This window comes from Pezoporus occidentalis, unplaced genomic scaffold (assembly GCF_034315485.1).
Source record: "Pezoporus occidentalis ecotype Australia unplaced genomic scaffold, CSIRO_AGI_Poc_V1 ctg88, whole genome shotgun sequence".
Taxonomy (NCBI): domain Eukaryota; kingdom Metazoa; phylum Chordata; class Aves; order Psittaciformes; family Psittacidae; genus Pezoporus; species Pezoporus occidentalis.
The window spans coordinates 1,573,126-1,597,709 of record NW_026916242.1 but is presented as its reverse complement, the minus strand read 5'-3'; the positions used below and the strand labels follow the sequence as shown (position 1 = coordinate 1,597,709).

The following is a 24,584-nucleotide window of genomic DNA, read 5'->3' as shown; positions in this document are numbered from 1 at the left end:
ATTTATCACTGAGCATGTTATTGCTGAAGTCTGTATCTGCTAAAATATGTCAATTAGCCAAAGTTTTAACATGCTTTTGATGAGAATTTGGATATAAAGAGCCATTATTTTCGTGATTCCAGATTCTCTTATGGTATATAACTTTCTTAATTTTTCCTGCTGTTTAATGTTGCTTTTATGACTACAGGTCTGCAACTTTTTTTCTCCTTCAGAGACTGACTTTGTATAGTTTGGATTTTTTTTTTATTAATCTTAAACTTTACAGCTTTGGATTTCTCCGAGTAGTTCCTGTTACTTCTGTTACATAGGTCTGATGTCTGTATTTGATTATATTAAAACCAAACGTACAGATCTATGTACTTAGCAGACCTCATGGTTGGCATCAGTCATGTAATTTTAAAGAGGTGTATCAGCTCTAGTGAGGTACATACTGTTCAGCATACTTGTTCCTGTCTCATGGAGAGATGGTGGCCTCTGTAATGCAATTATAAACCCCACATGAATTACACATAAAAGCAAGTATACTTCTTTCTTTATTATTATTTTAGGAATCTGCAGGTGGTCAAGAGCGTTGCCATGATAGTTGGTTTCCAGGTAGTAACTTGGTTTCTAATATGCGTCACTTCATTAACTATGTTCGAGTAAGAGTGCCAGAGACTGCTCCAGAGGTGAAGAGGGAACCACCTGCAAGTACAAGTTCCGATGGTTTAGCTTCATCACAAGTAAGTATATACAAATACTAATTTTTCCAGAGTAGTTTAAGTTATCTCCTGTTTGGTCTTTTTTGTTAGGAGTATTTTTTCACTGTTTTTATGAATTGCTTAGGATATTTTTTTTTCTCCAGTAACCTTTGAGTGTACTGATAACAGAAACAGAAGTTATTTCAATTGGTACCTCCTTGCAAATGATGTATTTAATGACTTTTTTTTTTTTTTGTCCTCAATCTACCAGAGTTCAAGGCGGAAGAGCCTCCAGAGAGAGGTAGATCTGTGTGCAGTTTGTTCTCCTAAGCAATCAACTTAGCAACATGGCTTTAATTGTGCTCACCTTAACATGCAGTGAAATCTAATTTTCCTGAATTTCCTCTTAATTCATATTGCAAGGACTCATGCTTTTTTCATATTATTGAGTGTAATCTTAGGTAGTAGATTTTTAAACAACGAAATGCTCTTAATTTTTAGTGCGCATTTTGAAATAAAAGCTTTCTATCAAATATAAAATGTCATTGATAGCTTACTGCTTGAGCTTTGTGTTTAGGCCTGTTCTGTCTTGCCAAGATATTACTAACATTTAATAATGTAGAGTAGTCTTAGCATTCTTGAATTTAGAGAACTTTTAACCTTACATTGAAAGTGCATTTTAAATTATTAATGGCAAGTTTATTTAGTTTGGGTTTTTTGTTTTTTTTTTTTGAAAACAAAATGAAGATGTGAACAGTGGGATCCTGAAAAATTTATATCCAGTCAATAATACCGCCTCTGTCTCAGGAAAACTTTTGTATACAGCACTGCCTATTACTGTATGCCAGATGTAGTGGAACGTAATGGATATTTCTTTTGCATGTTAATGTTAGAAAAAAAGGTCGAAAATTAGGTAGCTGCAGTGAAATATATTAGAACATAAGGTAGGTGAGATGATTGTCAGAATCCCATTTTTACATTTGATCTTTGAAGAATTTGATATCTCAGGTCAGAGTCCTGAGAAGGAAAGGGTAAGATGTAAAGCATTCTGAATTTCATGTTCAAAATATTGAGGAAACATCTCTGCTAGGGATTCAGTATATGTGAGTAGCTTCCATGTGCCCTTAATCTGGGACTGAAAGCAGGTTAGTATAGATAGAATAGGGCTCTGTCATTAATGTAACTGCACTCATGCTCATGTATCTTGAATAGCAAGCTTCTGGATCTCAGCTAATAAACCTACACAAAATGGATAGTGCCTGTGGGGATGTATGGGCTCACCTATGTTAACCTCTGTGGATTATGAGTTGCATTGTGCAGCAGAGCTCAGTAGACTTAAATAAAGACACTGAAATTAAATGAAAATTCTAGAAGTTATGAATATTCTAGAAAAAGTAAGGAAATATTTCTTTGGAAAACAGAATTCTGAGTTAGACTGGAGCAAAGCCAGTTGTTGATTCTTCTGGTATGAATGACATTTTCATTTTGTACCTGGCTTTTTATGCAGCTATTACAAATTTGTCTAAAAAACATGGTATGTGGATTTAGTATTTTGCTGTACCAAATCTCAGTGCTTTTTGGAAGGGGAAAGGAAACTTCAAATGTTTAATGCTTTTCCTCCTAGCTTAAAATATTTTTTATAGTTTTATAAATGTGTATTGTCTATACTTGTATTTTTGAAAATTAAACATTGTAATTCGCCCCCCCCCCCCCCCAAGAACTCGGGGACAGCTCAAGTGTTCAGTTTGGTCGCAGAACGCAGGAAGAAATTTCAAGAGATCATCAATCGAAACACCAGTGAGGCAAATCAGGTGGTTCGGCCCAAAACGTCAATGAAATGGTCTGCACCTGGAGCAACTCCGCAGCTAACCACAGCCATTCTAGAGGTCAAGGAAAGCATTCTGTCCTTGCTGATCAAATTGCATCATAAACTCTCAGGAAAACAAAACTCTTACTATCCTCCATGGCTAGATGATGTGGATGTTTTAATCCACCCAGAAATTCCAAGATACTCTCATGGTGATGGAATGACAGCAGTAGAAAGAATTTTATTGAAAGCTGCTGTACAGAGCAGATTGAACAAACGTATAATTGAAGAGATATGCAGAAAGGTGACGCCTCCTGTACCACCAAAAAAGATCAGCTCTGCAGAGAAGAAAACTTTGGATAAAGAAGAAAGGTAACATTAATAACAAAGTAAAAGGAGCAGTAAAAGGGCAGTGTGTGTTACACGTCTATTGACAAATCTCTCTCTAGGCCTTTGCATGAATTGCTTATCAAAAGAATGTCTTAATTCTACTTTTCTTTAGCCATTTTGAATATACATGTTTTACATGGGTATTGAGGAAGAATGTGCACCTTGCTAATTAGATCTTTACATTAGAAAACTTTCATAATGATTTTATGTTATATACATGCTCACCCTTTGTGTTGCCATGTATACCACTCATATACAAAGGTGAAGAATGAAGTTTGTGTTAACTTTTGAGGCTTAACCTCAAGATGAGTTAGACATGTTTAGACATTTATTTCATGTTGTTCAGTCACATGGACATGTCACACCATTGTTACTTTTGTTTGTTTAATATATGTGGCTTTGGTAATTCTGCCTTTTGTGCTTCTGAACCAGTGTTCAGTTTTGAAATTCTGGTTTCCATTTTTAATAGTCTTTAAAGTTTTTTAAATTATATTGCAGTTTTCTCATGATGTGGCCTGAAGACCTGCATGCCTGGTGCCTGTCTTGAGCTGAAATTTTTTGGGGAAAAAAGACAGTTTCAAGATTGAGGTTGGGGCATAATGGAGTTTTGAGAACACCCAAATTGCTAGCTGTGAAACTGAATGCTGAGAGCCTGATTCTCTTTCTGCTTTTAACAAATGTGTTGGCAAGTGAGTCCTATGGAAGATGATTCATCCAGGCCAAATGCCTAGAGGACAGCAACCAGAGCGGAGAAGTAGAGGTGAAATCTAGGACTGGTAGGAGCAAAGTTGAAGACTGGGACTGGGAGGAGAAACCTTCTGGTTGATGTAATAGTGAGCAAAGGGAAGTTGCAGGTCAAATGAATATTTGATGTGGGAAGACTCAAGCTGGCAAGTTGGGGATTACAGGGAAGAACTGGGGTGTCAGGACAGAAATACTCAGAGAGGAATAGCAAATGAACCAATTTTTAGTGAAAATCTTTATGGGGGAGGAGTTTTGAGAGTTGATAGGAGAAGGAGGAGCAGGAATGCAAATGCCTGGAAGGTACGAGTAAGAAGTTGGCGTTCGGGGGCATGTAATAGAGCCAGTCAGAAAGAAGAGTTGGCTGGAGGCGGGGAGAGGAGTGTGGGAAGAGATTGGTAACTGGGACAATGCATTTGAAGCAAGAGGATTGTGGTTAGTGTTAGAACATTGGAGTGTAGAGAGTGTCAAGTCAGAGTGTTTACCACACGAACTGAAGTAGAGACAGGGCACAGTAGAGACAATAATAGTATACTTTGTCCATGCAGTATTTTGACATATTAGTGGTTTATGTAACCAGACTATAATTATGGTTCAATAAAGTTGGTTCTATAAACATGCAGCCATCTGGTTCAGTTGATTTCTAGATTAGTTACCTTTGTTCATCCTGCCATTCTGATTTGAAAATATTTTTTTCATTAAATTCTGTGTCAAAGACCTACACTGTGCTTGAAAATTAAACATAAAAAGATTTAATATTTTTTATAAGTTACGTACTGTACAAAGTAAAATTATTCCTTTTTCTTCCAAGTGTGCAGTTAATGATTTTCAATATCCCTTCTAATAGTTCAGTAAATGAGAGAAATAGTCAAGGTTTAGTGTGTAACATTCTTTCAGAAAATGCCAGACCGAATGGCTGCTTTAAATAAAACACAGCAACATCCTGGACACCTACTCCTTATTGTGGTACTCAGTAGTGCTGGATTTATGTGTGGGAGAAGGATGGGAATCAATGAATCACGTAACTTTTCATGTAGAAAGGGTAACGTCATTCCTTTCCCTCTAAAAAGGATGTGATATTTTCAAAGATCAGTTGTGGGCAGTTAAGTTCTGGGGCTAGCTTAATGATGAAAATAAATGTTTCCAGGTCTTTGTTGTTCTGAGTGATTGTTTTCTTTCCCCCAAATTCATAATGGCATTGGGGACCCGTTAGTGGACAGTGTGATAATTGAAATGACTAATCTCATAAATGGACAGTGCTCATATAACCACATGGCAATTTTTACATTCTTTTTTATTCTTATTTTGTTATTCTTTTCCCTCCATGTCTAGTTTTGTGTTAGTGAAGACCAAGTAGACTGAGTGTTCAGTGATCACCCTTTTTCGGTTACTTCAATATATAACAACATATTTGGCATCACTGAGGCAATGGGTTGTTGCCATAGAAACCGTAATGCAGCTTGAGCTGTTTGCAGTATTTTTTTCAATTGCAGTGTCATACTCCCATGGGCCCTCATGGAAAATTACAGTACTGAGCTGTACTGAATCTGTCAGAGTTTGTTTATGTCTTCTTATTAAAGGCCTCTATTTACAGTCATCCTGCTTTCAGTCAAGGCGTGTATTGAGAAATTCCCAGGGAGGAATAAATAAAAAGAGGTTTAATGAATGCCCTGGGATGATGCTCAGAACAATGAATCTTAGGATTGTTGTAAATAGAAGTTATTTTGAGAAATGCTGGTGGTAAAACATGACAGATAAATGGGCAGAGGTATTTGGGGTTTTAAGGTGCTTTTAAAAAAACAAGTTAGAAGCTTTGACTTATAAACAGACCACTTAAGGATAACATGTTACAGTATATTAGGTGCTTTGGTCCTGTGCATGTCTGTTCCTGTGCCAGGACAGTAATAAGCAGACAATGCTGGAGACTAAAGAGGACTCACCCATCAGCATATCAAACGCCAAGTGATGTTTTTAAATCCCTTGTTAGTTAGCTGAGTCATCCCTGGGCCGGGGGAGTGCGTTGTAAATGCTGATGCGCAGAGTTTGTAGCTATGATAGAGCGTCCCTAGCTGCACTGGGAAGGTGCTGTGTAAAAGCCCTAGCCATGGTGTATGTAGGTCTTTGCATGTGCCATGTGGTGAGCATCTGTGATATGAGTTTTGTTTGTTTTTCCCACTTGCACTGCCCCATTTCTACTCTTTGTAAACCCTTGTCAAAGTAAAGACCCTTTCTTGGTACCTCAGGAAGAGAAAAATAAATTTCTATTTTCATTATCTTTTTACATCCATCAATATTATTCTGACTGCTGCAGTAAGTATATACACAGAGTTACAGAATACCTGGTCTTATAGTGTTTTACAGATCACTGATACAGTTTAAATGGAAGGATAGTCAAGAATGGGTCTAATGTCTTCCATTTGTAAATCTAGAGCCATATTAAACAATGAGGAAAAGGTTAGTCAAGTCAGCGTGGCTCCAGAGAGATAAATGCCTTCAGTCTGGAAGCAGTCTCAAACTTCTTTAGGTTTGAAAGCTGTTGGTGACCAGTATCCTGGGTAGAAGTGGGGGAACCAGTATAAAGAGCCTTAGCTGGAAAATAAATAAATCATAATTGTTTCCCTTGGCACCAAGCTTCATATCAAAAGTGAGTGAGGTAGGCTGCTGCTATCATTATTACTACTACTCTTGTGATTACTATTATCTTGTTGACATTGGTTGCTCACAGGAGCGCTTGACAATTGACATTTCACTCTCTTATTCTTTTCTTGCATAATAGAAAAATAACTTTGAAGAATAAAGTCTTGGGCTCTTTTTCTTACGATGCTATGTCCTAATCTACTAAACGATATTTTGATTTCATGGAGGGTATTTCAGAGGAGGATTTTATTTCTTTCAGACTCAAAATAACTGTTAGGCTTGAAAATCAATCTTATATTTGGAAAGAAACTTGAATTTTGTATTACGTTGTTGAAGGTGGTGACTGTAATAAGCCTGAAACTACTGACTAAAACCTCATTTGTTGTCCTTCATTATATGTACTCTTTTTATTCATTTTTTTTTTCTTCACCTCCTTTTCTCTCTTTCCCCCTGCTTCTTTCACTCAGACGACAGAAGGCCAGGGAAAGGCAACAGAAATTATTGGCTGAATTTGCTTCAAGGCAGAAAAGCTTCATGGAAACTGCCATGGATGTTGGTAAGTTTTTTTTTGTGTGTGGTTGATTGCTTATTCCCTCCGCCCATGTTAGTATTAAGGTTTTTACTCAGTTTAAAAAAAAAGACAAACTGTATCCACTTGCTCACTAAATATTTAAGAGGCTTAAAGTTGTGTTTTCTGGGAAGATAATACTGAATACAGAATTGCTAAAGAATAAATAAAATTATCTTGAAAATATTTACATAATTTTGTTACTACTGTTTCTTAATACACAGTGGATGAAATGTGTGATGTATTTTGGAAGTATTTGCTTAACATCCCAGAGTTAGTTTGTCTTTTAAAGACTGCATTTTTTTCAATCTTTAATAATAAAATTTAAGATTAAAGTTTTAAAATTTAAGGTAAAAGTTTTCCATTTTAAATCTCTGTATAGAATTAAGGAAATAATTTTTAGACCATTTCAGTTGCTTTAAATGATAACAGTCTATTCTATTTCAAGCACAGGCTTTACAGCAGCACCAGCTCTTGTTTTTCTTGAGGGTAAATTGTTTCACGTTCTGCTGTGTAGAAGCATGTAATCTTGATTGATTTGCTTGTGTTTAACTGAGGAATAGAAAATATTCTAATCTTTTGGATTATTATTTCATTGAAAGTCAGCACTTTTCAAAGATTAAAAAAAAAGCAGAAATTGGGGTGCTTCCCCCCCCCCCCCTTTTTAAATCAGATATCATCTGCTGTGTAATTTGTTTTGAGTTTAAGCACTGGCAACTGCTTTTGCTGAAGAAGTCTGATTTTTTTAAATTGTTAAATTCTCTCCAGTTCATAAGTTGCTGAGAAAATTTATTCCTTTATACTTACAAAAGTCTTGTATAAAGCAATCATTAAAATTTCTGGAGCAAATTAATGACTATATGTATAGTGCTATGCTTGGAGGGTGTGCAGTAGAAAACAAAATCCACAAATAAAAATGAATTTAAGTCATGCTTATTAAATGGGTAGCTGTTTCTTATTAATCTATTAGTTGAAGTAAGAAAGAAGAGAATTGAAAACATGATGTTCTACTTATTAAAAATTAAGTCTTTTTATGGTTGTGGCTAATTGGAAGCAATTGGGAATCTTTGATTCTGCAGTCAGCTATATTATGAATTCTTGATATTGCAACTTTAAAGTTGATGGTTTTGTATATGAAATCATTTGTAGCTATATATATTTACCTGTCATAGCTATATTTTCATATATACATATGTTTGCATAAATACCCCATTCTTGAGTTTTATAAGCTGTGGTTAAGGTAACTGCTTTGATTTATGGATGGACCACATCATTAGTTAAATTAGATAAATCAATAAATTACACAGTATTTATTTATGTCGAAGGCTGGTAGCTTTTACTTAACTACATATGTCAGATATCTAAAAGAATCCCTAATTTCTTTAACAGGCAGACCTGGGCCCTTTGTGCTTATGATTGTGCAGGAAGGTTCTTGGGCATGCAACACTGAAATTGTTTGTTTCTTAGTATTTAAATAATGAATAACTTCAGATATCTGAACATAAAACGTAGTGTGGGTTGTCAGTTGTACCAGATCATGCCCAGCAGTAGATATAATCAACTCAATGGAGTATGTTTTCATAAAATTGTTCTGCATGAAGACTTTTCTTGGCAACAGCTTAATAGAATTCCGGGCATTGTGTTAGCTGAAAAATTGCTTTTCTTCTCAACCAACTTTTTAAAGTGTCTTCTAAGTTGCCATACTGTTTTCTGAGTTTGTGATGAAAAGTTTGTTGAATCTGTACTATAGCCCAGTATTAACAAACTTTTATGTTCTGACTGGCAGAAAGGAAGTATCTGTTCCATTATAGTGTGTGGGATTTATTTAAAAACCTAGATTAATTGTTTCAGCTGTGAATGCAGTATTGATATGCTAAAGCAAATTATTGAAAAAGCTGCAGAAAGTATTGTTGCTGTAATGCTAATACACAAAACATGGCAAGAATTCTGAAGCTAGTCTTTCTGGAATGATTAAATTGAAAACTAATATATTTAATAGGCTTACCCTGAATTGTATTATAGCTGTGTGTATTTTGGTTTAAAACAAAAAACAAAAACCCTTTTCATACTAAAATCAGTCAGTTATACTGCATTCCCCTCTCACACATTCAAACTGTTACCTTTTTTTATTACCTCTGTTACTTTTATTATAGGTTGAAATTCAGCAGTAGGTTTATTCCTGAATTTTGATTGTTTGTTGTAACAGTAATAGCACTGTCAGAATGCAGGGATGGTGAGGCCTCAGCTCCATGTCTTTCTCACTGATTCAGTTGGTGGCATTTGAGCAAGTTAGTACCATCATCATCGTCGTCTTTTAAAACTTCTTTATGAAATGTGGATGTGATTCACTAGTAAAATGTGAGAACTGGTGAATTGTTTGTGGGTATGCACTAAAGAAAGTTCGTAATAACTTTCTCTTGACTGAAAATACTCTGAAAACAAATGTGTCTAGATGATGACAGGCATAATAAATAGCCAAAGCTTAAAGATAATTTTATTAAAACCTGATAAAATTTATAGTTTTCAAAGTCTTCATTAAAATACATAGAGTCACTTAATCCTCTGAGCATCCCTCTGCTCTGATTGGTGGGGTACTGCAGTGAAACATGGCTTAAAAGGAAGTTGTTACCCAGTTACATGTTCGTTTGAATGTCTCATCTTACCAGCAAAAATTATGTATTTGAACTGGAATTCACAAATTCATCTGAGATGCTAAAAGTAAAGCATGGCATTTTCTTGCATATAATTACTGTAGAAAAAAAGCCACGATTATGTAGCCCTTTACATTTGGGCCCCCAGTTAATTTCTATTTATATTCTGTGACATCTGCAGAACTGCATTGCCATTCAAGTTTGCCTGGAAGTAATTAAGTGAAATTTAGAAACAGCTATGTTAATGAACGAGGATGGAACAGGGCCCACTGTGCTGTCTTTAGCTGTTTGACTGCAGGACAAACGTAAAAAATAGAAAAATAAACCAAGAAACATCTTTCTAATAGCAGAGATAGAGCTCTTGAAATATTTAAGGAGACTGTCTAGTGAGCCAGTAATGTGTTCTCATGGAGTCATATACAGTGTCAATGCTGTAATTCTTCTAGTCTCCTACTAGCAGCTACTTCTACATCTTTGTTCTGAAGTCACTTACCTCAGTGTGAAGCTGTGGTTTACCTGTTGTGATGTGGAACTCCATGCTAGAGATTTTTGAAAATTCAGCTGCCTTTCAGGCAGGACTTGCTAAGAACAAAAATTAATCCCTCTGCGCAAGGTGAATAGTAGCCTTTAACAAATAATAGTGATATTTATAGAGATCTAAGTTTTATAAGCATGAAATACTATGATCTATTCCAGGCAAGCTGCTGAACTACATAATCAAATATATCTTAGTGAAAATTTGTGGATCGTTTAATTTGTGAATTAAGATATCTTGCATTCCTTCAGTAGTTTTGCTGTCTCTGAAGTGCTCAGTGTGATGGTTATGTTGGGATTTTTTTGCTGTTTTTTTTTTTTTAAATGCTCATGATAAGCACGTGGTGGGATCTTTGTGTTTCTTTCCTATGGTGCGAGTGTTGGCAGGACATTATTTTGTCCTTCAAGAGAAAATTCCTTAGCTAGACTTAAAAAGAAGTGCAAAGTTTTAATGCAAGGTGACATACATTTCCTAACGCTCGACCTTCTGAACCCAGATAGAAAAATAAATTAGGTACTGATCTCTAGAGAATATATATGCTGGGTCAGGGTGAAGAATATTAGCATACTAATGGTTGCTTTGATGCCAAGGGGCCACTTTGACACAAAATGTCGACAGCAGGAAAAATGTTGACTACCATCAACAGAGGCTGTAAACTATATTTACTGTGTTTACAAGGCCCTTTTGGTTCTGGGGTTTTGCTGGCTAGGGGAAAGAATAGGAGTGGATCTTTTAACTCTGGATAACAGAACGGAAATAAAATTTGGGCAGCAAAGCATTCTGCAATAAAACAGTGTTCCAGATCAGTATTTGCCAGGAGGTAGGAAGTGCTACGATTTTGTTACTTTGGAACTCTGAAGAGCTAAATAAGTAACTGTAAGCATCCTTGGTTGTATTACAAATAATGCTTGATGTTTGTATGACTGCTGCCTTAGCAACTAAAGCCACCTTGGTCTTCCTTGCTCTTCTTTGCCACTACTTACGTTCTGAATCTCCACTAGAGTGATGAGTTGTCTTGTTTTGGGTGACACTGGTTTTCATGCAAAACATGAGGGGTAATATGTCTCAGGATCAGTATCTTAGCAAATAGGTGGCAAAGGATTCTTTTGGCACTCAGTAAGGCAGCATTGTTCTAGGACGTAACACAAGTGCTGTTTTTCATGGAGATACCTCCCTAGTGTCAGCAGAAAATTTTGGGAGTTTGTGCACCACAGGAAGCAAGATAAGGAGATTTAGGTTATCCTTCATCTTTTATTTGCAACTGATACAACTTTGTTCATGTGACAGTTCTTGATGGTGATTTGGGTGTGGGGTTTTTTTAGGTAGAATAGAAGGAATTTTGTTATATTAAAGTCAGTGTTTAAGGCTTTTCATCAATGTAAAAGCCATTTAATGAAATAATAATTTTTATTGAGCTGTCTTTTTATAATTGTATCCTGTCAGCTAGGAAATGTTAGCTCATGCTTTAAAAATCTATAAGAACCTGTACTTTATAAATCAAATTAATAAAATACATTGCAACTCCAGTCATTTAAAATAAATGCTTCATAAAATGCTATGAAAAACACAAAACAATTCTGTATTTTTCTTTATATGAAATGGAGAAAGGAAGAAAAAAGCAGTGTGGAGCTCTGTTTCTGGGCATTTAAAGCTTCCATATGAGCACTATTGCAGCAAAATGCAATTCAGTTTTATTTTTCCCCATGTGAAACAGGAAATATGTAACTGAAAGTGAAGTGGAATGGAGGTATGCCAACTACTTTATACTCACAAGTATCAATGTATTAATGAAATAGTTTAGGTGGAGGTTGCAGAAAAGAGTGTCCCTCATTTTCAACGGTATTTTGAGTTGAAACATGTTTGTCCTGGTCCTTACCAGTGTAGGTAGATCATGTAGCTGGTGTGGCAGGGTCTGGTGCTTCCACAGGAGCTCCACAGAGGCAAAACTCAGGAGGGCAAGAAAGATGAGAATGAGATGGTTGCTATAAGTATAGCTTGCTTTCTTTTTTCTAGTCTGCCACTAATACGTTTTTCACACCAGGAAATATGCTGCCAAAATGTACCCTTTCAAACAAACCGTTGCCCAAGTTTGATCTTCTGAAGAAGCTGACAACTGGTTTAAGCCAGTAATCAAGCTTTATCATAGTCCATTCAAAAAGAACTGGGGAGGAGGAGCTTTTGCTTGTTTCATTGGAATTATTTTAGTCTGCTTAATTATTTGAGATTTTAAATTCTTGCAAATTTCTCTTGCCCTTGGATTTTGTGTAAATTGACTTTATTTTCTTTCACTGCCTCTGGGGGAGATTATCTTATTAGGAAGTCTTCCTTGATGCTAGAAGTTTAGTTTTTGAAATTTGATTGTTTGCCAAATAGCCTATCACTTAGTCTGAGTACTTAGGAAGGAAACATTCATTAGATCATTAAGTTCTATAATTAAATTAGCCGGATTTTTATGTGCTGGTTGCACATAGGCAATAGAAATATAGATTATGTATACTGAATCAGTTGGAAACACCTTTGAAACATTGATGTGTGGGTTTTTTTCATTCAGGTTTAAAATATGCAATTTGCTATGAATGAATGGTATTTCGTAGACTAAATTTTGACTGGTTTTGAGGACTTCCACTGAGTTGTTCAAAATCAGATTGATGCACTACAGTGTCTTTCTACACTTAGAAAGTATTGAATGGATGTGTGGTTTATGTTGTACTGACAAATTTTAGAGAAGTGAGAAGGCTGAAACTCTCCCGTCATTCTCGTGTCGTGTGCTTCTCATACACAAGTATGTGTGAGTGTGCGTTACACTATTAGGTGATGTTGAATATAAAAGATCACTTTAGTGCTTACTTCCTTCTGTGCTACAGTTGCTCCTAGATTTCCTGGCTATCTGAACTTAAAAAATAAATGATGTGCAGTTGCTGCATTCTGCTTTTTTTGTCATTGTACATCTGACTGCCACTAGATGGTGATAGACGTGTGTACAATATTAATAACTGCATGACAGTGAAGATCAGAGTTCATTTTCATGCGACCCTCAATAACTGACTGGGAAATCAATAGTTACTAAAATTGTGTAATTTTGATACTGCCCTGTGAGTGAGAGCATAGCATGGAATTTTTCATAGCAAGGAAAGATGCTGCCTGGCATCAAGCATGCTTCTCCTTGAGCAGTATGAACTACTGAGCTTCTCATGGACTTTAAGAGAGCAGTTCTCCTAAGAACAATTCTCTGTGAGGACTTCTGCTGCACTTAAGGTTTTTGTATTCTCTATCAATCACCTTGGCCTACTTAATTAAGGAGATATAAAGGGCATAGTTGAAGATAGGAAGGAAGTGGTTTTGTTTTGAAAAAATTATCTTCTAGGAAAGAAACAAAGCACCCTTATGTTCTATGTTGAGAGGCTGGCTGTATGTATTCCCGAGCAGTCAGGAGAGGATCATTTAGTCCTATGGTGCTTTTCTTTCAAGCATAAGATAACATAAAATTGCTTCTGCTTCGGTTAGCCCCCTGCTCAGAAACCAGCACAACCAAGTGCAACCAGCACTTGTGCATCAAGTGCAATTGCGTCATAATTTGAGGCTGGTCCTTAGCCTCAAAAGTTTCTGTCTTTGCACCTAGGAAATGATAATGTGGGGCATTAGGAAACCAGCTCTCTGAGACATCTTGCATAGCAGCAGATTGGTTTCTTAATGACCCCTAATTTTTAAAGATTATCCAAGTTTCATATTTGAAAAAAATCTTTCATTTTTAGTTTCATGTTTAATTCACCTTTTCTAAGCATCTTAAAATTATATCATACATCTCCAGATGAACTTTTCCTTACAGTTGTTGTCAATCAGTTATGAGCAAATCTGGTTTTAATAGAGATTCATATTCATTGCCTTTCATTTCTCTATGTTCAGAGTTTTCAGCATAGTATTTAATGAATTAGAAGCTAGATCTCTGCTTTATATAAGTTTTAAAGAGATCAACTTTAATACAAAACTTGAACTAAACGTTTCATTCCACTGGGAATAATTTTGAATATGAGGAAACTTGTACTTCATTGTACGTGTATCTGTTTTAAGCAGCAAGGTTAGTTTCAAGTTACTTTCAATATTTTAGTTATAGATAAACTAGAGGAATTATTTTGAAGGTTTTTTTTTGTCACTGCCTCAGTGGAGATGCAATTGGATTTCTTTCCTTCTGTTTCATATGAATTTTCTTATCCTTTTTTAGAATCGCCAGAGGCTGATATTGCCATGGAGGTAGCTACATCAGAACAGCATGTTTCTGAGGCCATATATGATTGTGTTATTTGTGGACAAAGTGGTCCTTCTACTGAAGACAGACCTACAGGGCTGGTTGTACTATTACAAGCATCCTCAGGTATGAATATATGACTTGTTGGACAAGCAGTGTTTCTGCAGCTTTTAAAATGTGTGCATAAATACCATTGTGTTTCACGCAGCCTGGAAGGACAGTGTGTCCTCTTTTTTTTTGTGGATGGTCCTCCATAAGGCACGTATATAGGTCTGAGGGTACTGAGAAAATTTTCAAATGTTTGGGAAAAAAGTGAACAGTTGGGTTCCCTCCTAGTTCCTGTCAGCTTTGCAAACCTAGAAGTATATAGTAGGACTGCAGTAAAATAGGTATTAAAAGGAGAATTAAATAGACATTAATGTGTCTGTATATGTGTGTACATGTATGTACTTTATGTACGAGTGCAAAAGCACAACAGTTTTCTGATATTAAACAGTAAAAAAATTATTAAGAAGGCACATTGTAGTTATAAACCAGAATTTCCTGGTTATTTTCTTAGTTGTTTAGTTTATTGTTTTATTGCTGCATTTCCTCATACAGTACTGGGACAGTGCCGCAATAGCACGGAGCCGAAGAGACTACCAACTACTGAAGAGGAGCAAATATATCCTTGGGATACCTGTGCAGCACTGCATGATGTGAGGCTTACAACTTTACAGCGATACTTCAGAGATGTAAGTATTTCATATGAACAATACTACCACTTATGAAAAAATATGTGTAAAAAGGTAAATGAAATTACAGCTTAGAGTCCTCCTTCTTTCATTTCCACATTTAGTAAATGCTGTGTCAAGTTGCAGTAGTTATGAAGTATTTACATCTGATAGGGTCCTAATTTTTAAATAGCGTCTGGCTTTCCCAGAGTTACACTTTTGGCATATAGGCATCTAGTGCATCTACAGGCTATATAGTTGTTAAGTACCCATACAGATCTTCTCTAGAAGATATTTTGCAATTCAGTATGGCCACAAATTGAGATGTGAGTTTACTGTCTCAGGTATTATTTTCAAAATACCAGTTTTCTTGTGGCTGTTGAGAGAATTGATCAAGGAATTACTCTTCATTGATTGAAAGTATTGTTGGCAGCACAGAGTAAGTGGAAAAAGTTGTTTTAACCTGTAACAGTTTTCTGAGCTGCTACAGAGAAGTGGAAGGGGAGGATCAGTGCATGGAAAGAAGGGATCATCAGAAGACTTCATCCTCTTCTGCTGAATCCTCAACTCTGCACAACATTACTGAAGTTCAATTTTATATTAGTTGGTATGTCACTGTCTAGTTTGCAGTTCTGTTAGCTGTTCTAAGCAAAGTTTTGCGTTTTTTTCGCAAAGCCACTTTACATCTTTTAATATTTAATTTTGAGAGCCCACTCTTGTTGCTGAGCAGGACATGTTCAGTTGTAGAAGTTCGTGGAAGTGCTGCCTGTGACTTTCCTTGCTAGTATGTGAAACAGCTATGTAAGAGAATACATAACTGGTCTGAGAAATCATTCTGGTCTCATGACCCTAAATTAGCTTCTATAGACTAATTCCAAGTGACATACCAACTCTCACACAGATCTAACTAAATAATGAGCCTTTAAAAGCTTAAATATTGGCTTTAAGGAGTCAAAACTGGGACAGTTTTTTGTGTGACAGAATTGCTAGCTTTCTTGTAATTGTCATCCACAGATAATTGAAAGTTGCTAACTGCATCCAAGCTTGCTTATGTAGATTATGTAGATTAATTTAGAGTAAATTCTGTAATTGTGTTGGTATCATTTTAAAAATTTGGCAGCATTTTCAGAAGAGCACCTTCTCCTGAAGTGTTTTCCATTCTAGGAAGTAAAAGTTTTAAAGATATCAGCAGGAAATTCTTTCTGAACATCTGAACAAAAGACTTTTTTAATTCAGAAAGAATCTGTGGACAGGCTTTCCTTCTTTTGACATTGAGGATGTTTGTTTGTAGTTTCAAACAATTAATGAATATGTTTTTCCTACAGAAGTGATAAAAAACACAGAAACAATCCTGTAGCTTTATTTTCACATGTTTGCATGCTACAAATGGATGGAGTTCCAAGCAAAATATTACTCAAAAACTTGATCTCACCAAAGTGCATATTTCTTTTTCTGCACAGTAATGCTACCAGCAGATTAGTCTAAGATACACTGTGTAACGCAAGGAGCAAATGCATCCTGCTTTCAAAAATTACAGTCCTAATATAAACATTAGTTGAATTGACTACACTTGCTTGCAAGTTTCCAGGTCACTACTGTGCTAAAAAAAATGTCTCTGCATGAAAGAACTAATCCTTACATTTCTTTTGGCATAAAAATGGAAACATCTGTCCTGAGTGTCTTGTTCAGCTGAGCTAAGCAGTAAGTCCTTTTGTTTATCAGATGTGTCCTTCTCAGTAAATGTCCTTCCTCTAACAACAGATTTCAGGAGGCAAGTAAATAATTTCTCTTAGATGTAAGAATTTGAAGTTACGAAGCATGATATAGCTGATTCTACAGGAAGAAAAAATATTCAAAAGCTTTGTGCTGCATACAGAATGGGCAAAACAGGCCAACTCTTTCCATAAAGATTCTTTTTGTGCTTTCTTAGCTGATATTTGATGTTCACTGTTAGTCAAAGAGTAGAGTTCTCGCACATGAAAGGAAAATCAATGAAAGTGATTTTTTTTAGTGTAGAGATGTATGACTAAGGATGAGGAGATAAAATTTTATATACTTATATCAATAGGACTATTTTCAGAATCACACAGTGATTCAAGATAACTTGATACAGGTATGCTCCGTGCCCAGCCTGTGGCTTGCTTGGGCTCTCCTTTATTTCTAAATTCAAGAGAACAGAGAAAAAGTGTTCTTGCTAAGACTTTGGGGGTGGTTTTTTATCTTCTGTAACTGCTGTTAAGCGGCCTTGTTAAATACATGCAATTAATAAAGGTTTTCCCAAATTAAATATTTGTCCTGTGGGGTTTATCCAGGTATACCATATCACCTTACTAAATAGTGCCATTTACTAAATCATTCACTAACCAACAGGAAAAAAAAGAAAGTTTTTTCTTATTCTGTGGCCTGAGGGTCACAGCACATTATGAATGTCAGGTTGAGGCAGGGTAAACAGGGTTATGTCTTGTGGCTTGAATTTGTAATTTTGTTTTAATTTCCTGCTCATATGCACGAAAAAAGGCAATGCTAGGGCATCCTTAGAAAATACAACTATCAGAATGGTTATTCATAGTACCCTGGTTTTGAATCATATAGTAAGACCGTTTCAGGGTGAGTCTGCACTAAAAATTGTTTCCCAATTCTGGTAGCTATAAATCTTTTTCTGTTCCTTAAATGTATAAGCAGAATCCACATTTCACTCTGTGTATGAAATTTATTTACTTACTTATTTATTTATTTATTTTGAGAAATGGAGATTTAATAATTTGACTACAGCTGCAAATTCTGCAGGAGAGTTTTCCAGAATTCCTTATCAAAATTTGCAGTGGTGCCAGGGTTTGTTTGTTTGTTTTTTTTAGTTCATTATTTTCTGAGAACTGCCACTGAGGTAACTTTATTTTTCACACATGGGCTGTAAGTAAAGTCTTTGAATGTGGCCAGTATTTTCAAAACAATCCTAGTATAAAACTCAATTCACTAAACAAATGTCTGTTCTCTTTTCCCTTTACCATGTATTAACATTGTTCAACAACTTCCTAAAAACTCTTTAAGTGTTTACACTGAATTTTAATAACAGCTCAGGGTTTAATTTTATAACTGTGATCTTGTTATTTTACTTACATACAGAACTGAATTAGGTGTGTTGGAACAGTTCGTTGCAGAATTAGGTGTGTTGGAACAGTTCATTGCACTTGTACATGGGATAACTTGTGCTATTGGAACAGATGGTGGAGTTAGAGCTGTCTTCATGTTGTAATACAAGAGGTTCTTTAAAGAAGCCATTATCTTAAGTGACAAGAACTGCAGAAGTTTAACTTAGGTGCTTGGCTCCTTGTTGGAAAGAATAGCATAATGGCAGCTATGTAAGTTAGCATAAGGAAATACTTTAAATACTTTATAAAATATTTTTTCTTTATTTCCACATCTTTTGATTTGATAATATGCAAATAAAAATCTGTTTTTTAAATCTTAAAATAAGTTGTCCAAATACCTTTATAACTTCATATAAACTGCTCTTTTTTTCTCATGATTTTTGCTTTGTTTTAGAGCTCCTGTCTGCAAGCAGTGTCAATAGGCTGGGAAGGAGGTGTTTATGTACAAACTTGTGGTCACACTTTACACATAGATTGTCACAAATCCTACATGGAATCTTTAAGGGTAAGTGAAACTAAAAAATCAGTTTTGTTTATTTGGCTCTGAACTGTTCTTAGTGGAATCAGTTGGATTTATGCTGTTCAGTTCAGAGAAAGAAAGACGGGATTTATGTGAATGAACAAGGTGTTTTTATTATGTTTCAGGAACTCTAGATACTAAAACTCTTACCACACCTTGACGATATTAACAGAAGTATTCTGTTTTCAGTTATTCTGGCATGTCAGAAAAAGTACTTGGCTGAAATAACCTTGTTGTAAAACAATACAAAAATACAGTAATACAATTTTTTATTTCTGGCGTGGATTTCAGGTAAACCATTTCTTACAGGTTTTTCATTTCTGTTTTATAGATTCATATTTTGATGTTTCAAGTGTTAGAATTTACAGAGAAAGGGAAGACAAATGAGGGGAATTTTACAAGAACAAACTTCTGCTTTTAGTTCTTAATATGAAAACTGAGTTGCAGAAAGTTAGATATTTTTTGTCTCTAACTATGTATGGTATATATTACATATATACACAAAGGCTAGAGAAAGTGAGTTGAAAGAATTTAACTCTTGCGAACTGTGCTTTTTTTCCCTCCTTGGAAAATACTATTGGGAAATTACTGCTATATATGGTTTTAAAATACAGTTTGTTAGTCAAGCCTTAGAAATCGTTGGCTAGGAAAAATACCCATTTCTTTTCACATGGTCTCAGTATGCAGGGTAGTGTTCCATTGATGTTGCTGGCCTCTTTCAACCCCCTCAACCTCCTGCAGACCAATCTTCTGAATGGCACCATAGAATGCTACCACAAGCTCTGCAGTTGTAGAAGGCATCAGATTTTAAGCAATCATTTCATTCTGTATTATTTAGTGTACTAAAATGAAGACTAATTGATGACTTCTTATTGCATATGAAACAGCCTTTCTATTCACGATTACTTTATGTGGTGTTTGTTTATTTTCTCGTAAATTTTGTTGATTTTTGTTTTCATTTTGACAAAAACTATGAGCAGTGCTTTGTATTTTTAGTATCAGCATTGGTCATACTGTGAAACTTGCTCTAGAGAAACTGGAAGCTGTGCCACATTTATTGGACGCCATGATGAACTGTACTTTTCCGTATGACTGTAAAGATGATTTTCAGGGGTAATTGTGTCATCAAGATAATTAAGTAAAATCTGGGCTTTCATGGTAGAATCTTCTTTTACTGAATTTTGGGAAAGTAATCTATTGCAGCATATACACGCTGAAGTCCCTTTTTCGGTGGATTCTCACTTAAAATTGAAGTAAACTGTAGATCCATCTCATTGTATTCTTGAAGATTTCTAATTTACTTCAGTGAACTTTTGATTCTAGATATTACTACTACCTAGATGAATGCATAATAATTTCAACTATTTCCTAGTGTTCTTAATACTGAAATAATTTATATGGACTTGTAGTCATATGGATAAACTGTTTATTTTTACATAATACAATCAGAAATCAGCATCCAGAAAGGTATTTAAAAGTCTCAGCTTTCTGGGCTGATATCTTGAAGTTTAAATTACAGTCACTATTAATTTACAGGAGAAGGAGATGATTGAGGCAGTTCACAAAAGTAAAGCAGTGTTGCTTGCCAGTAATAGGAGTACTCAGGAGAGGTGCTTACTTCTCAATTACATATTTCCATCTCCATTTTTTGATCCTTTATGATAAACAGTTTAGAGTTTTGCCATGCTGCCCTCCAATGGCTACTTGATCAGATTTTTTTCAGCCTATATTTCTGACAAATATCTTCAAACATTTCTCATTGATGAAAATAAAATTGTCTTTAAAAGATCTTATCACAGGAGTCACAAACTTTATTGGAATTGCTAGAAAGAGACAACACATGTGGAATGTTCAAAATACCCCATTAAAGGATTTCTTGTTTATTATGGGGGATATTGTTGACAATGAAAAGTACTTAAAAATTAGGAAAAACAGTTGAGTTGGAGGATTGTAAGACAGTTGCGTAGTTAGGACTTTTTTCACTAAAATGAGGAGCTATTCCAATTACTATTTTTTTATAGTTTTTGATTTTAGATCTACTTCTTTAACTACACACCTGAAATATCAAACTAAAAAAAATACGATCTTATGCAAATTTCAACTACATCTTCTTTATTTTCTTTCAGAATGACCAGGTCCTTCAGGGGTTTTCAGTGGACAAAGGAGAATTTACCTGTCCCCTCTGTAGGCAGTTTGCTAATAGTGTTCTTCCTTGTTATCCTGGCAACAACGTGGAAAGAAGTCTTTGGCAAAGTCATAGTAACAAGTGTATGCAAGATCTTGTGCAAGAGGTGGAAGATCTTCAAGAACAGCTGGGAACTTTCCCAGTAAGCATCAGTGTAAGGCAGAAAGATCCTTGTTAATTTGCCTCTACCTTTCAGTTTTTACATTATGTTGTATTTGTGACCTCTTAGAAACTTGAGAACCTGGGGAAACTTCATTTTTTCCTGAGATGGAAGACAGCATAATTTAGTTTGTTTTTTTTTTTTTTTTACTTACATCAAGAGATTTTAAACATTTACAGCACTTGAACTGCATTACCTACTAAAAATAAACAATTAAAAAGCTAAGACAAAATGTGATTAATATCATTTTTATGAAATACAATTCCATTTCTCTCCATTGTAATTTACATGGAATTGAGTCATGTAATATAATTTTCATTTATCATTTCTTTACAATGTAAAAACCCTGATATCCCTGTAACTGGAAGTTATTTAAAGAATGTCTATTTAAGAACATTTTTTGCTATGGATTATTTGTTTTACAGAAAGCAGTTTGCAGACATTCATGTGTTAAAAGCTTCCTGAGGTCTTTCTGAATGATAGAATTAATTCTATTAAATTTTGCTAGCCTTCTAGTCTTCATGGAAATACAAAGTATTACTTTCATGTACTTGTACAATGCAGATATGCTTTAAAATGACACAGTGACATCCTTAAACCTAGGACATGGACAAAACAGTGATGTTTTCATATTCAGAACAAACCAGAATAACTTTCAGAATAATATAACACTTCCGTGAAATACAGTATTGGCTTTTAATGCATATTTTTCATAGCCTGTAAACGTGTTTTTATAAATATCAAAGTGCTACGCTTTGCAATCAGCTACTGCATTTCTTTGGATAAAATTAACTAATCTTCTTGTATATGTTTGCTCATAGTCTGAAACCAATCTCAGTAAAGAAATGGAATCTGTAATGAAAGATATAAAAAGTACCACACAGAAGAAGTATACAGATTATAGTAAGACTCTTGGATCACCTGACAATGATTTTCTGTTTATGTATTCTGTAGCCAGGTAGGTATGGTTTTCTTTTTATTTTTTTCTTTTGTTTTTCACACTAATGGTATTGCCAGATAGTTTACTTAAACAAACCAAAACAGCAAACTTTCTCTCCAAAAAGTACTTTATGAGTACTTAGGAGATCAAGGTTAGATTTTCTAATATTCGTATGCAGGCATATGCAAGATGGAAAGATGCCTCTCAGTTAATTTTTAGCATATGCAGCAGTGGCTTGAAACCTGGGGAACATTCTGTCATTTTCTTATTTCATTTTCTTCTTTATTCAAGGTTTTGTTTTCCATATAATCAGAATTTTCTGTTGAATTTCTTTTGCAGCCTTCCTTTCCCAAACCATCAAATCACCTTTACTCCTGTTTAGCAGAATTAGATTATTTCTGTATCACTGCCACTGCTGTGTTGCTGTTATTTTAAATCACAGGGTGTTCTTAATCTCTTCGTCAGATAGTTGTTTTGTTTACTTAAATGGGGATCACAGGAGGAGCTTTTTCTACATCAGCAAGCAGGAATCTCTGTGTGTGAATCAGACTTCTGAAAAAAGTGTCAAAACTACCAGCATTTTCTCTGTGATGTTTGATTCCAGTTTTATGGCTGTCAGTGACGCAGACGCTGTCTCCAAGAAAATCAAAATGGTCCCTCCTTCCATCTATACCATAAATGTTAAGATGCTCTGAATGGTTACTCTACTCAGATTTACTGTAACACAGTGTTTTTCCATAAGAAGTTGAAATAGTTAGTAAGCAAAGAATTTTTTTGTGCTGCGAGGACTACGGGGAAGGTGCTGACTGCAAGTCAAGAAAAGAAAGTGCAGGCATGCAAGTGATTCAGTAGTATTTTTTTTACTGCAGTTTCATAAACTCTGGTTGTTGAGTGCCTTGAGTGTATAAGCAGTGGAAATACTCAAGACGTGGCTCAGCAGGACTCTGGATAAGCAAATCTAAAGCTCAGCTTTTGCAAGAAGGTTGGACTATGTGATCTCCAGCATTTTCTTCCAACCTACATTATTGTATAGTTCTATTAAAAGAAATATTGTCTATATTTTTAAAGGTGTCTTTACTGTGCCTCAAGAGCAGCAATTAAATTTTATACATAACAGATTATATTAAGTGGTATATGCTATACAAGATTAAGTAATGTTGAGATTTTTAGCAACAATGCATTTGGTCACTACAGTTTAATATCTTTCCAAAAATACAAAGGACACAAAAGTCATGTTCCCCATATCAAAGTATGATTACTTGTAACCATAATTTGATGTTCTATTTAAGGTAAAAAAAGGGCATTATAATACATTTCTGGGTGTAATGTTCTATGATTTAAAAAATGATAGCTAAATATCTTTTAAATATTTCTATATTTTATTATATTTTTATTAACACCCCACACTGAAGATTTTTGTTTTCATTTCAAGAGTTAAAAATACCTCAAAGCAGAACAGTGTTTCATTGCTGCTTGTACAGCTGGAGAGAGAAATCATGGTTGACCACTAACATTAGAATATGCCACCTGTACTCATTGTGACCCCTCCTTGTTAGGCTGGACTTGTGTCAGTGGTTTCCTATTTATTCATGGCTGAAGGATTTTGGGTGTTGGGTCCAGTCTTGCGTATTGTTACCATAACTCATAAGGTCACTTAGCAGGGGCAGATTAGCTGCAAAATGGTTAATCTCTCTTGCCTTTCGATTTGGCAATTCAGATTTGCAGGCTTCTACTACTTGATAATCACATAGCTAGGTTGAAAACCCCTGAAACTTCTAAAAAGACATTTTAATACAGCTTCATAGTTTCTGTTTGTGGAAATAAATATATGAGCTCATCATCTCCCAGAGCAAAATAGCTTTCTCTGTATGATCTCAGTATGTTTTGTTTAATTTTAAGTATCCAAACAATGGATTATCCACAGTTAAATTACAGGCTAACTTGCTTTCTGGAAATTATTTCTGTCATTCATCCTGTTTCTTCCTTATTTCCATCCAGTTCTTTCTGAGGTAACGATAACCTTGTGTTCCTTACCAACCTTTGAGCATTTCTAGTTTCATGTATTTGAAACATTTCGTTGTTTTTGGTCAGAACTTCTACAGCTGTTATTCATTTCATCCTGGTATTTAACATACAAATTAAGTGGTCAAGATGATAAGTAGTCTCCATTTAAATAAGCATTTGAATGCAATTATATTTTTATTCACTTCATATATTTGCAAGTGAATTAAACACTCTTAATCTTTTTATAAGTCATGTTCCTTTTTTGGCCAGAAAATGACATCACCTGCAGCTTTCTTAAAAGATGCTAGTTTACAGCTGGAGGCCAGCTTTGAAATGTATTTCTGCATGCTGGAATGGGAATACTACTGGTTAAACAAGATGTAGCTGCTTCCCACAGCTTATCCTTTCTGCTTCAGAAAAACCAGGAACTTTTCTTCCTTCACTCTTGCTTACCCAGGCAGATGTCACTGGTAGTAGAAAAGAGAAATTACAAGCAAACTGTCTACCACCCAGTGGGAGAGCTAGCCCCTGTCTGCTTTCCTAGCAAAGGAGGCACTAGGGGTCTTGGTATCCTGATTTGTATGCACAGCTGGAAATGCAGCTCCTCAGCTACCTCCTCTTTCCCTACAGTCTTACCTTGTTAAATTTATGACCTTTTCAT

General features: G+C 35.3%; 1 protein-coding gene across 11 annotated transcripts in view; it reads left to right on the top strand.

Annotated features, from left to right (window-relative positions):
• Nucleotides 1-24,584, top strand: part of UBR3 (ubiquitin protein ligase E3 component n-recognin 3) — a 109,566-nt gene that overhangs the window by 51,107 nt on the left and 33,875 nt on the right. For 8 of the 11 annotated variants that reach the window (XM_062604711.1, XM_062604710.1, XM_062604706.1 and 5 more), the window contains 9 exons: nucleotides 549-722; nucleotides 952-981; nucleotides 2,399-2,859; nucleotides 6,723-6,811; nucleotides 14,229-14,378; nucleotides 14,853-14,986; nucleotides 18,509-18,619; nucleotides 20,761-20,973; nucleotides 21,801-21,937. In XM_062604711.1, the coding sequence (XP_062460695.1) occupies nucleotides 549-722; nucleotides 952-981; nucleotides 2,399-2,859; nucleotides 6,723-6,811; nucleotides 14,229-14,378; nucleotides 14,853-14,986; nucleotides 18,509-18,619; nucleotides 20,761-20,973; nucleotides 21,801-21,937 (1,499 nt within the window). The remainder of the gene's footprint in view (nucleotides 1-548; nucleotides 723-951; nucleotides 982-2,398; nucleotides 2,860-6,722; nucleotides 6,812-14,228; nucleotides 14,379-14,852; nucleotides 14,987-18,508; nucleotides 18,620-20,760; nucleotides 20,974-21,800; nucleotides 21,938-24,584) is intronic. The other 3 variants (XM_062604707.1, XM_062604709.1, XM_062604708.1) reach the window with 3 other exon arrangements.